The 14,198-nt window shown below is 44.6% G+C and overlaps 2 protein-coding genes across 3 annotated transcripts in view; one reads left to right on the top strand and one right to left on the bottom strand.

The window, feature by feature from the left end:
- LOC133278746 (adenosine receptor A3-like) overlaps positions 1–14,198 on the top strand; it is a 123,920-nt gene that overhangs the window by 80,816 nt on the left and 28,906 nt on the right. The window lies entirely within an intron of this gene.
- The window catches only part of RAP1A (RAP1A, member of RAS oncogene family), a 35,695-nt gene that overhangs the window by 11,442 nt on the left and 10,055 nt on the right, over positions 1–14,198 (bottom strand). Inside the window, exons 2-4 of one of the 2 annotated variants that reach the window (XM_061471814.1) lie at positions 7,028–7,098; positions 3,210–3,293; positions 247–315 (exon numbers count right to left, since the gene is read on the bottom strand). In XM_061471814.1, coding sequence (XP_061327798.1) covers positions 247–315; positions 3,210–3,266 — 126 coding nt within the window. In that variant the 5' untranslated portion in view covers positions 3,267–3,293; positions 7,028–7,098. Of the gene's footprint in view, positions 1–246; positions 316–3,209; positions 3,294–6,186; positions 6,268–7,027; positions 7,099–14,198 lie in introns of those variants that run through there. The other variant, XM_061471815.1, reaches the window with a different exon arrangement.

Below are 14,198 nucleotides of genomic sequence, written 5' to 3'. Positions count from 1 at the left end.
GATTTAACCCTCCTGATAAATAGAACTAAGCTAGTGAAGTATTCCATAAAGCCAGAGGAAACTATCTGCATGAAACCATTTCCAAGGCTGACGCTTCTCTACACCATCACTTTCCTGCTGCAATGTTGTGCAGCCATAAGTTGTTCCCAGAAAAGAGCCTTCCTCATTCCAATGAGCTTTTGCTGCATTGTTACAAAGGAGCAAGCTCTATGAGAGTCAAAAGAAATACAAACGCTGTTATTTTACCTTTCTGTATGAATCTTCTATTGTTGGATCATATTTTTCAACAAATATTCCCTGAACAAACTGTACAGTCTGGGGAGAAAGGAAAGAAGGACAGCATTAAGTGAACTGAGCACAATCAGTAACATTGACCGAGAAGCACTTTATGAGAAAGTAACATCACAAAAAGTACTCAACACTGTGAAAATTCAATAGAGAGAAGGAGAGAAAAAGACCTAAGTTTTCATTTCTTTTATATAAGATTCGTGTACTTCCTGTTTCAAGAATCGCTTTATTCAAGCACATTTTCATAGTGTTTTCTGAAAAACTGCTTGCTTGCTTGTTCACAAAAGATGCTACCCTCAGAAATGCCTTTCTTCTAGTGCCTGTGACTTCAGAAGAATAAAAATCACCAAATTTGGAAGGCTTGCAATTCAATCAGAAGAACAGGCAATCTGTACACTGTGGAAAATCCACATTTCAATGCAAATCACAGCAGAGTTCAGTGGAGCTACTCTGGATTACATGCCCAGAGCACAGACATATTTCAGAGCAGCAAGTTAAATCTGGAGTTTCTCCAGCTACTCAATTTGTATTAACCCATTAAAGGAGGAGACATCACTCATTTCAAAGAGGAAGCCTTTCTTCCCCTTTGTACCTATTCAAAGCGAATTTACTCTAAACACTTCCCAGCAAGCTGTCATTTGGACATGGCCCATCTCTGGATGTCCAAGCTCTGTACCTGACCTGCTTTGGCTCCTGTCCCTCTGCAGCTTTACTTATCCTCTGCAAGGCAAAGCTTTTTGTTCCTTCTCACCCCGTGTCTCCACCCTCTTACCTACAATGATCTACACTAAGGCAGCAACACAGCACAGGGGTGTCCCAGGTATGGTTGATGGTTGTAAAACAAGGTGGTGGTGGTCTGTAAAAGTAAGCGCTAAGATCCCAGCACTTAACTCTTATCTCTTTAAAACCACAAACAAGGGTTTCAGTGCAAATCCTGCAAAGTCACTACCTGCTTTGGGCTGTGTTTTGTTTGGACAGAAGGCTGAGATTTTTCTGCAAGAGGGTTCACATCTGTCACCCAAGCGCTTGCAAGCTTTCAGAGGGTCACATGCCAGATACATGCAGAACACCTCGCTGTGTGCTGGCAACTGAGCAGCTCCTCATGGTTTGCTTTCTTTTAACATAAGAAAAGATTTCTAGTACTACCTCATTTAAAAATCATCCTCCATCACTAAATAAACCTACCTTACACTCTAATGATCAAAGCCTTTGCTTCTCCAATATTTACTTGTCACACTGAATGGCCGTCCCAGCTTGCCCTTTAGATAACAAATCTCAGCAAAATCATTGTAAGATACCACTATTAACTGTATGTAAGACACCTGGATACACCTGGCAATAGCATTTACCCACTGACACTCCAGAAGATATTTACCCTTATTAGAAATGGGGAGAAAATTACCATACAGGAAACAAATTGCAAAATAACTGTGCCTTAATACCTGTGAAGTTTTTCCTGCTACCCTGCCATCCTTACCCAAAGGCACAATCAGCATCGTATTGGCACAGAAGAGTTAAAGCAGTAAGGAGGATTTGCAGTGAAACAACACCATATTGTAATCTATGCTCTCAATGAAAACAGCTGAACACCAGCCTCTTTGTTAGACAGTTCAGCATCTACAGCTCGAAGAAAGGCATTTTAAAGCGACCTCTCTGTGATTTTACATCCCACCTTGCAACCTCTCCTTGCTAATGCTTTTAAATAAGCAGGCAGTCACCTTGAAAGCTAAATATTACTCACTCTTAGCTACTAATTGGCACTTACCGTGTGCTGTTATAAACACAATGGATCCATGCTGCATATGAATTACAATATATGCTTACTTAGCACCTAGGTTGTCAAGAAGAATTTAGCTTTTGTTTACCAGACTGAGTATTTGCATTTCAGCTATTGAAAAGGCCAGTGATGGATGCTGATTCAGACTGCACATCACAAGTAATGAAATTCAAGTATGTCAGATGCTGAGTAATTTTGATGTACAGCGTAAGCGCCTTAGTTTACCTAGTGAGTAAAACATCACATAACAAAAGCAAGATAATCAAGGGGATGCTCGTGCAAAAAGCAATACAGATTGCTTAGGAGAACAATTTTACACCTACATCTTGTAAAGATTAGGAAGGGGTCTCTGAGAGAGTACATCAAATTTGACAGCTAACTGCATAATCTTTCCTCATGTTCATCTGGATTCTGCATACCAATCTGGATACCAAGATTACTAGGAGCTCATTTCAGCAGAACAAACAGTGCAAGAAGCAGTGCCTACAACATAAAGGGCTGGTCAGCTATTATCATCTGCTGTGAAAAGGAAATACAGTGCAGTTCCTTGTTTTAGATAACTTTACACTTGACCAGTTCTTTGCCTTTCTTGTTGGAGTGAGCTGCTTGACTGATCGGTGATAAATAGGTGACAGAAATCTCTTACAAAGCTTTACTATCAACTCTGCTATGTAAACCTCTTACTAGAAACAACACAAGTACTTAAGGAGTGCAAAGTGGCATCACCCTCTTCTTAGCCCTCTGAACTGCACACGCTGGAGGTGACTTCTTGTTTTCAGCCCAAGCTGCTCACTCAGGTTCTATCCAGGATGGCAAACACACAGCCTTCAAGGCATGCAAGGCTGCAACTACCCCCTAACTCACTGCCATACATGGCCACACTTCACTCGCTGTTTTAGTGTGGGTTAGGCTTTTAATACTCAGACATAGCCATCCAGTCATTTACAGCATTATAACCATGCAGGAAGGAAGAAACTAAATGCTAACTCTTGTAACAGTGATTGATTGCCTGCTGCTTCTCCAGAACCATGAAACACATTCACAGCAGTGCAACAGCAGCTACCTGGAAGTCACTACACAAATATCCCAATGATTTTAATAAAATGGGCTTATCTCATTGCAGATACCACTTCCCACAACTCACCAAAGCGGACTTGCCCACACCTCCTGAACCAAGGACCACTAGCTTGTACTCACGCATGGTGTGGTCTGTTCAAATAGCGACGACCTGGAAAGCAGGAAAAGAGCCAACAGTTAAAAGTTTACCCTGAATTTGCAAAGGGTACAAATTTATGACCCTGTCTTCTGAAAGCAGCAACACGCTCCCCTTCTTCGAGTGCTCCTGAGAGCAAAAAGCTCCTTAGTAACAGCTACGTATGGGTTTTACAAGCTTAGATGGCTGTTCTTACAGCCTAAGTATATATGAGATGCCCAAAGGGTTAGGGTTAGGGGCTAGGGGACCCGTTAGCCTGCTGGGGCTTGGAGAGGAAGAGGATGACTACAGCATGGCACTAACACAGCGCAGCCACACACACATGCTCCCAGCTGCCTGTCCTCTGCATTCTCCACATTTTACAGCAGAAAACAATGAGTATCAGACCAGAAAATTACATCAGAAAGATGCAAGCAGAGAGGTTTCTTTCTCCCACCCACCCCCAGCAGGAAAGGATGTAGGTCAGTACTTTCTCTCTGGAAAAGGTCAGGCCTAACACACGCCTGCCAAGGCAGAACCTCTCTGCTCGCCCAAGCAGGGACTCTGCCTTTTTATGGCAATCTTGCAACTCCCTCAACTCACTACCCAGCACCAGAAACCTTCTCATTCTCCTCGAGATTCCCTGACAAATAAGGCAAATGACAAAGCTGGTGATAAACATTTTACACTATGTTTATAGTATAAGCCAGGCCGGGCTGTCCCTATCAACCCAGCTCAAGCAAACAATGACCTCATCTTCCCCCCTCTTCCCCCCAGCAAGATAGCGCTTTCTTCCCAAGTAAGGCTTCAGAAACACGAGTGCTATGAGGCTGGGCAAGCTGCATTTCTCAAAGGCATTTCAAACCAACGTTGCCACAGGATTTATGGGTTCCCTGGCTCCAGTGGGAGGATGGCTCTAGAAATAAATACATACTCGAGGTAGTCTGATGGAGAAATTGTCGACTAGCGTTAACAACAGCCTGCAAAGAACAGGGATTGTATTTTCTGGACAACTCCCTGACAATCTGTGTCTCAAGTTTATATAATCATTAAATCAGGGTTGTTCCCCCCCATCATTTCAATTCCCAAAGGAAAGCTGTAGAACAGAGAGTCAAGAGGAAACCCACGTGCTTCCACGCACCCACAGCTGCTGAACACGTTACTGGAGACCCTGCCCAAACATCCTCCTTTTAACCCTCATTTCCTCAACCACAGCATGATTTATGGTCTAAACGTATAAAGAGAAGTAAAAAGACCCCCGTGCAGCTGGAGAGGGGCATAAAAATTCTGCAGCTCGCTCGGCACGACTTGAAGCTCATTTTTAAGCCAGAAGAACAGAAATACAGGGCTCACCTGCCTGCACTGAGGCTTTCTTGAGTCACGTAACCAAGCTGCCCTTCCCTCACCCAAGCCTTAGAGGGGGAATAAAGCCAAAGCTATCAGCAGCAGCCCTTAGTTTTAAGCACCTTGGGGTGGTTTTTCTTTGACTGTTGTAGCCTACATGAGTTGCAGTTGCTTAACTTCATAGAAATTGTGAAATGAAGTCAAACTGAAAGGGATTTTCCGGAATGGTAACTTTGAGTATCTGAAAGCAGAGCAAGTGATGGCTATGCACTCTAGTACACCGGCAACGTGTTTGGTTAGAATTCTGGCAACCGTAAGCTCTTCTGCTTGAAAAGTTCCCCAAGAAGTGACATTCACTTCCTTCCTTTCAAAAATCATGATTCTGCATGGGAAGGAGAGGGGAATTCCAATCAGCGATGATTTTCCCTTTGATGAGCCTTAGGAATTAAAAGGCAATGCATTTTTTACAAAGCATAAATCCAAGTTATTGATCCCCTTCATCTTCCTACAGTTCCACAGCCTGGTCCACCTAAGAAAACCCAGAAAGCAATCAAGCTAAGGGTTAAATTTAGCTGTGAACTCTTTCACTTCTTATTTATAGTAAAACTACTTGTGGGAAAGTTTCAGCTGGGAGCTGTACAAGACCAGCTTCTCATTTCTCCTCTACAGTATTTGCTGATGTCTTTTTTTCAGGTGCAACAGGAAGCCAAGATCCTGAAACTTTATTACTGAGCCCTATTACTGAGCCTTCTTCCTGTAAACCCCACACGCCTTAATTATCTTGTAGCTCTTTCACAAGTACGTTATCTGTTTATACAACATGAATAGAGTGCTCAAGAAATTACTATGCTGCATCCTAGCCAACTTTTCATTTGGCAGCTGTTTATGCCCACCTAAATACAGTTAGACACAGTAGCATTCATTTCTATCCAGAGCTCTGTGTAGTGGAGTTGCACGCTGTGAAGCAACAGCTATGTTTCAAAAGGGAATGAGTATTACGGGTGTTAAGTGTTTCTTTCGAGTAAAAAATATATGATCACTAAGGAGTGTAAAAAAAACCCCAACTTTTAGTGTTGTTGTAAATGTTGTGAAACTCATTAGTTCCAACCCCCTGCCATGGGTAGGGATACCTTCCACCAGAGCAGGTTGCTCCAAGCCCTGTCCAACCTGGCCCCAGGGATGGGGCAGGCACAGCTTCTCTGCCAGCACCTCCCCACCCTCACAGTAAAGAACTTCTTATAATATTTCATCTAAATCTACCCTATTTCAGCTTAAAGCCAGGATTAATCTCTTCATTTCCTTATTCTTTACCAGCAGCATCGCCTTGATGCTACTGTCACCAACACTGCCTGGGAAGCAACAGAAACAGGCAGTCAGTTGTTCACAGCATCAGCCTAAAGATGCTCAGCTCCTTCCTGAAGAAGGAAAGAAGGGCCCTACCCTGCGAACAGATGGAAAAGTGAGGAAAAGATGCAGTATATCTTGTTTAATATACAAAAGGGAAAGGAAACGCAGGCAGGATGGCAGAAGGATGCAAGTGCAGATGAAGCTGTAACCTGAAACACAGCTCCAAGCACCTGCTCACCTGCATCTTCATCCAGGCAGCACTCACACTCTCCCAGCAGCACAAATGGTCTTTCACCCTGCTGCAGCTGAGTGGCTGAATCAGGGGATGAAGAAGCAAAACTCTCAGGGTATTTCCCAACCAGCGGAAGCAGCCAGGCAGAGGCTGTGGGGAGGGCGGTGTGGGGAGAGCAGCTGAGGCCCTTCAGGAGAAAAACCTGACGCAAACATCAGCCTCTCTTGTCAGAGAAGCTTCACCAGCTCATCAGGAAGTTTGTAATTTGGGTGGTGGGGTGAGAGAAGCATAAAGAAGATAACTGAACACAGCACTGGAAGCGAGTGGGTGCAAGAACTTCACACTGTGCTCGCTGTGAGCTGCAAACACCCAAGAACGATTTAATCCACCTGAAGGAGGCAGTTTGTATGTATTAGTTTCCCCTTCTCCAAACACTGATAGAGCTATGAGTGGCAGGAGGTGCAGATACGCTGCTCAGGGCGAGGAAGACAGTGGTAAGAGCACATGGGCTGATGGTTTTGTATAACTTGATGAAACTCTGGCCATAACTGATGACACAATCGCCATTAAGAAGATAACAAAAGACTTAAAAATCAGAGCAGACGCATTCTTGACTCAGCCTTAAAAAGCCTGGACTGTAATCACAGATCTGTATTTTGAGCTCTAGCAGAGGACATCAGGAAAGACAGAACACGAAGCTGCAGGGTTTCTTTTCCTTACTACAGGAAGTCAGATTCAAGTAACCCTTATACCTTACACATTTATCCATTCAAAAAGCTCCCCAACGTGTGTTTTCACAGCTAGAAATTTCATTTGAAATATATAGAGAATATTAAAACCCTCCTACCTTGGCATAAAAGATCTCTCATCAGTGTTAGCAGCCTTACTGAAGGTTTTTCCAGGCTCCCTAACAAGGGACTAAAAGAAAAAGAAATTAAGAATTAATCAGCTTTCAAATGACAGTGTATGCAAGCAGCAAATCTTCTCTTGATGCTTTCAGACCAAAACATGCCTGTTACAAAATCTGCCCTTTGCCTTATCAATGGAGCTCTACGCAATGTCTGAATACTCAAATTGAACTGCCTTAGAAACAAGAACTCCAGCACAGTTTAACCTTGCCTCTAGGACAGGGAAAGACTGAGGGGGAAGCCAATGGCAGAACACAATTTCTACTTGATTAGGTCATTAAAATTGCTTTACGAATTGGAGATGCAGTTAAGGAAAACCATAGGAAGGAGACACAAAGTTGAACATCATTAGGTTAAAACATCAAGCTCACAACTGTAAAGGTCACATTTCTGCTTAGTGCAGGACTGCACTAGCTTTTGGGAGTGAGAAGTAAAACCTGTCCCTGTGCTCTGCAGCTCTGCTCCATCCCCCCTCACCTTCCATCAGATCAGGCTCATTCTGCCGCCTCGTTGGCTTGAGATTCCATTTAGGAGCACAGGTTACTTGCAATTTTGTCTTGTTTTTTAATGAAAATTCCAAGTTTCTTATTGTTGCCTACCAGATTTAATAGCAATCAAATGCAGTCTGCAGACATGGGAGGAAAAGATTGCCATCACAGGGGGAAGTCCTCTCTAATCATCTAAATAGCTTGCTTGTTGTTCCTTGACAGCAATTTTGACTGGCTTTTTATGTGAAGTTGCCACTTCTGCCCACAATCTGATGACTGCCCTTGCAAATAGTTCGCACACATTTCCAAAGTCTTTTTCCCTTTCCCCTGTCACCACTTCCCCCTCAACACCATGGATTTAACCCCCCAAAAAATACTGATGACCACCCTCCCTCGATTTCTGACCATTCACTGTGCAGCTAACCCAGGGGTGGGAATTTTAAAGAACAGTTCAATGAGCAACTCCTAATGAAAGTCAGCAGGATCTGGGCTCCCAAATCCTTTCTTTCAACTTGGAACTCCCTCCCCATTGCCTCTGCACCTGCAGCGCGGCGTGGGAAAGCATCACCCCTGAAACTCGGCGCAATGTGTTTGTGAAGAACAGGCTACAGAAAACGGCTCAGCAAAGATATTTAAAGCCTGACTCAGTACTAAATGAGTCAGAAAGCCACGGCTGGACTGAGAGGCAAGGGGAGGCAGAGCAGAGGGGGAGGAACCTGCGCCTCCGCAGCTCCCGCTCGCTGTGGTGAAGCTGCTTGGGCATCTGGGACAGGCACTGGTGTGCCACAGCACCTGAAGCAGGGCTGGAAACACCACCGAGGGCACTGGCTGAGCTTCCACTGCATGCTGAGCACGTGTTCAATGGGGAGGTTTAAACAGACAGAGCCACATTTTAACAGATTCACAGGCTCCATCCATTCTGACAAACTGGATTTGATTAACCCTCATCTGCAAGCTGGCTGCTATGGGATCTCCAAGCACTTGGGGGCTTCCCATGCTCTCCAGGTTCTTTCCTCCCCTCCTGCATTTTGCTTTTCCCACAATGAAAAGACAACCTTCTTCTGCAGTAAAGATGGGAGCTAAAGTCAAATCACCTTGTTCCTGGGGACTTTTTCTCCCTAATACACTCTAAAGATAGCACTTTGAAAAGACAAACCGAGAGCTGCATAACCTGGTTTGATGTTGTACCAAGTTTGCAATGCATTTTAGGAGATGGAAACTCAGTACTTTCTACTATCAAGAATTCAGGAGAAAGCCAACTATGTATAAAGCAGCTCAGCTTCAAATCACCCCAAGTGATTTTAAAGGGGAGGAAGCATCACTTAACTGCTCACAATGGGCATGGCTGTGATAAAACCCCACGACTGCTGCAACACCTACAAATTAAGCCATTTTATGGAATCCATCAGGTTTCTTTCTTATAAGAAGCATACAGCATCCGTGCTGCACCTCTGCAGCCAAGAGACATGATCTCCCAGCACACCTCTGCGTGCAGGGAGGCTGTGCCACACACCAGTACCAGGCACAGTATCACTGCACACAGGAAACAGAAGCATCAGGCACTGGTGCTATCAGGGCATCTCTGAAATAAATCCAGCATCCTGCGCTGTACCTCTCCAGCCCATGCATGAGCTCTGCCATGTCCTGGACCCTGCTTCCTCCTCCATCTACACATAACAGTGGGATGGAGAGGGACAGGCCATCATCCCAGCCCTGCCAGCACAGACATCACACGTGTGACACTACCTGAAGAGCATCTACAGGGCAGCTGCTGCCTTTCATTAACAGCCCAGGCTCACAGGCTTTAACTGCCTGAGTAAAGGAGAAGGGCAGGTCAAGGCTTGGAAAGCCACTTTGGTATTCAAGCCCCCATGAGACAGCCTGGCTTTACTCAGCTACCTGCTCTTCCAAGAGCATTTCTGAATGCTTCCAAGGGATAAAAGAAGGAATTGTTCCCCTTTTAATGGTAGGCTCATAGGAAGTTTAAATGAAAAGCAGATAATCTGGGGTTTGGGAGGGGAAGTGTGGGTCCAAAGTACTTCTCTTTAGCAGCTCAGCATAAAGCACTCCAGCGCCATGGGCACATCCCACCTTAGAGCTACAGAAATCAAAACGGTTTAGAAACAGGTAACAAAGCTGTTGGAATCCTTGTCAAATATTTTTCCAACCATAGTAAGAAGTGAGTCTACAGCAAAGCAGAGCTCATCCAGGCAGGTCTTGCTGCAAGCATTTGCTTGGCTCCAAACTGTACACACCTGAAAACAGGGATTTTTAGCGAAAGCCTGACCCAGTCTCAGCTACAGGGCTGAAGAGAGATGACAGCTCAGCAACACAGAACTTGTTTTCACTCAAAAGGCATGATGCACAGCCCTAGTTTAAAAAAGGGTGAGAGAAAAGGAACAGAAAAGAGCAAGGCACCAATCGAGCACACACCAAACCACAAGCATCAGTTCCTAGAGACAACGTGAAAGGGCCTCTCAAGGCGCAGCTTCTACAGCCACGTATACTTTTAACCTGACAAATATCCTCCTCTCTTGTTGTTCCCTGGAGTGATGCACTGGGATGGAGAAAGATAGGGAAAGATATCCCTGGGGTAGAGGGGAGAGAGGAGGGAGCAAACACCACTCACCCAGCTTTAGGGAAGGAAGAAAAGAGAACAACCTCCTGAGCACTGCCCTGCTTGTCACCCACACCTCCCTTGCTCATTTTCACATGCAGAAACCAAATTACTTAACATTTCCAAGGGGAAACGTGCTATCAGCACTTTACAGACTTGTGAGAGAAACATGCAGGTGTATGGGGCTGGCTGGACCCTTGTGGCCATAGCTTTCCTGTTCCTTGAGAGGGGCAGCTCCCAGGGATGTTACAGCCACGTGTTGCAGTTATTTTTACCCTGGCACTTCCATCCTGAGTCGTGGCTACTCCAAACAAGACTGTTTGATTTTGAACTCTAAGTGCTCCTCATGCCAGCTTTTTTATGTTACTGTGAACTTGGCCATGAAAAGGGGTAGGGTTTTTTGGAGAGTCTACTAAACACTGCTCAATACCCCACCAAAATCCCTTCATTACCAAGAGCTGTGGTTGCAAAGCAAACTCAAATCCAGCACTTCAGCAAAGGCAAGATTTATGATGATCAAAATCACATTAAAACTGACGTATTCCCTCCACAATAAGAAAACCCAAACAAACACAAAGAACGATGCAGCAATGAAGGCTGGAAACACGAGACCCAGGGCTCTACCCTCGGCTTCACCAAGGACCTGCACTTGCCAAGCTGGAGGCACAAAGTGCCCTGTTTTGGCACTGCCAGATGACAGCTTCACTCATTGACTGCTTACATATTTGTTATACATCATGTTCTTGGATATTATATTACTCAATGAAGTCAAAAGCACATTAAATACTTCCCTAAAATTAATCAAAGCTGTCAACGATTACGCAATTGTTACACATGAGCTATGGAAACGTGTTGGGAGGAGCGATGGTGGATCACAAATGAAAGGGTGTTTGTCTGCAAATCACACAATTACTTAACAGACACCTCCCATAAAAAGCAGTGAGGCATACACCACCACAGACTCATCCTATAAGCTAGCACAGAATTCACTTAAATAATACAAATCATGGCCATGGACTCACTTGCCAAGTCCCTTCTTCAAGGCAGTGAATGTCCCTGTCTTTAGGGTACACAGAAAACCTCCTTAATAACCTCTCCTGATGCCATTAACATCACAAAAATCAGAGGGAAGAAAAAAGACCAAAAAAAGGGACAAGAAGCAGGACTTCAATGTGACTTTAAGGTAAATTTGACAAACTTCCATTCAGAGTCTGCCTCTTTTATTGCTCATTATCACTCTGGCATCTGACACCCAAGTAAATGTCTTCTATATATTAACATTTTATTATAGCAGCATACATCTCTTGTACATTATGGCAGGGATCTCACCCTCAATTTTACACTTTTAAGAGTAACAACTTTAGAATTTCCACTGATTGCTTTCAACATCAAATCAACTACAACTCAAGGCAAGAAGTGTGTAGCTAACTATAAGCACCATCATGTCGTAGGATACATCTCTACTCAACTGCAGAGCATTACTGACTGCAGCATCCATACAGTCCCCCCAGGTTTATAAACTTTTGTTCTCCATAATTTAGTGCAGGGGAAACACTGAGTTATTATTAGGACTTAATCCACCTATTTTATACTCCTGTAACTCCAGCGTTAGAAAACAGGTGTTTTGGACATTTAGGAACACACGTGCTCCTCAGGGGAGCCTAAGAACACCAAAGAACTGAATCAAAGAACCGCAGAATGGTTTGGGTTGGAAGGGACCTTAAAGTTCATCCACTTCCAACCCCCTGCCACGGGCAGGGACACCTTCCACTAGAGCAGCTTGCTCCGAGCCCCATCCAACCTGGCAACCTGAAACAACTCATAAGTGAATTCCAATTCCCTATAATAAAACTTGGGAACTGGATCTAGTCCTGAACCACGACTGTGCTAAAAAGCATTGTAATAAAGTAACTATAAAGTGAACTCACTGGGATTAGTGAAAAGCATGGCAATATTTCAGTATTATAACATTTCATACTCCTCTAAGAGAAAATTTTCACCCTTTGTCCATTTACAGACAAGAAGGCAGCAGCGTTTTAATGACATACCTTGTCCAAGTGAGAGGCAATCATGATTCTGTCAATCATGATATCTACATACTTGTTGTTGGTTTGAAGTACTAGCTAGAAACCAAAAACCACAGGCAAAAGCACGTGCAAAAAGCCAAGCCAGTGATAAGCCAAATGAGCAAACAGGTATCTGAGAAACCTGACACTCTTCGGAGATGTTATTTGAAGTGTTCAACTGGAAAAAGGCAAGAGAGCAGCCTGTAAATCTTGCACGCATCCATTCTCCACAGCTGAAGTCCCGGCCGTGTGCTCCTCTGAACCGCATCCAAATCGCCCGTTTCTGCACAATTTCACATCCTCCGCAGTGCATTGAGGAGGTTACTGACGCAGGGCCAAGGCCATAAAAGCCTGGGCTAAGAGTAAAGTCCTCTAGCAACAGAGTCGTCTTTTCTGCCTTCAGTGCTGTGCTGAGCAAATTAACTACAGCACACACAAAAAAGGCAGGGAAAGAACCTTCCGTGGAGACAGCGGTAATTCCGCAACGTGAAAAAGTGATTTTATGCCCAAACAGACCGAGATTGATCTTCTGCAGTCTGTGATCTTTTCTGCAACCAGCTTCATACTGAACTTGCCATTTTAAGTATGAGAATGTTAACTTCTATGTAAGCAACTGCCTACTTATTCATTTGGAATTGCTTTGCTCTAGAGGCACTCCAGGCAAGGAACAAGCACTTTGGGCAGCCAAAGCTGTGCTGGAACGGCTAATTGCTTTCTTGTCCTATTGGTCTGCACTTGCAGAAAGTTGCTAGGGACATGTGCCAGGCGAAGGCAGGGGAAAGGAAGCCAGAAGCAAAACCCAAAGACCAACAAACACCGTGTCCCCAGATTAGAACAAACCACTGCATCACTCACCGTCACTGGCAGCAGCTCCAACTGGACTGCAGCACTGTTGCAGATCTACTACTAATGCACACTGCTCTGCAAGCAGGAGGAAGGACACAGCATCATAGAACTGGAGAATGGTCTGGGTTGGAAGGGAGCTTAAAGCTCCTCCAGCTCCAACCCCTGCCATGGGCAGGGACCCCTTCCACTAGAGCAGCTTGCTCCAAGCCCCTGGGTCCAACCTGGCCTTGAACACTGCCAGGGATGGGGCAGCCACAGCTTCTCTGGGCACCCTGTGCCAGCGCCTCAGCACCCTCACAGGGAAGAGCTTCTGCCTTATCTCCAACCTAAATCTCCACTGCTTAAGTTTGAACCCTAAGCTACAGTCCCTGATAAGAGTCTCTCTCCGGCATCCTTTTAGGCCCCCTACAGATACTGAAAAGCTGACATCCACCTGAACTGGGTGGATCTAGAGGAAAATAGACTTTTCTCAATTATATACATAAAACAGTTTAACGGGAAGTATTGTGCAACCACGTTATGGAAACAGACGATGAACCACACAGCCAACACCTGCATAGCAGAGAGCCAGCAGAACCAAGGCCCTCCCAAGCAATAGCATCCACTCTGTCATATCTCCCCATCTAGAGCTCCTTGAGTAAAGCAAAGGGCTTTACACAGTTCAGAGGAGTTCTCAACAGCTTCTTCTTAAGAGAAGAAAAAGACTTCCTTTCCCCCTTCCTCATCAGCAAAACATGCAAATGTTAAAGGGCATAAACATTAGACATAGAAGCTGTTCATGGGACTTCCCCCATCTGTTGTCCACCAAAGCCACAGCCCACCACTGATTTTGAAGACCTACAGAGTGGTTTTACCCATTTTCTTTACTGGAAAAAATGGTGTGACCTTTCTTAATACAGATTAAATACCAGACAGACTCTAGAAGGCTCAACCACAGCACAACACCAACTACATCAGACTTAGGAAGAATAATCTGTTGTGCTGATAGTAGCTTGGCAACGTTCTTAACTATGTTCTTCCTGGTTTATGTAATTACAGTAAATAAGTGGCAGGAGGTAGCCAGACTGTCACTGCAACTACAGCTTGCACTTTA

Source organism: Pezoporus flaviventris, unplaced genomic scaffold, assembly GCF_033815535.1.
Source record: "Pezoporus flaviventris isolate CSIRO_AGI_PZ_B2104156 unplaced genomic scaffold, CSIRO_AGI_Pfla_v1 ptg000069l, whole genome shotgun sequence".
Lineage (NCBI taxonomy): Eukaryota > Metazoa > Chordata > Aves > Psittaciformes > Psittacidae > Pezoporus > Pezoporus flaviventris.
Note: the sequence above shows the minus strand (reverse complement) of the source record. Positions and strands in the feature narration are given on the sequence as shown.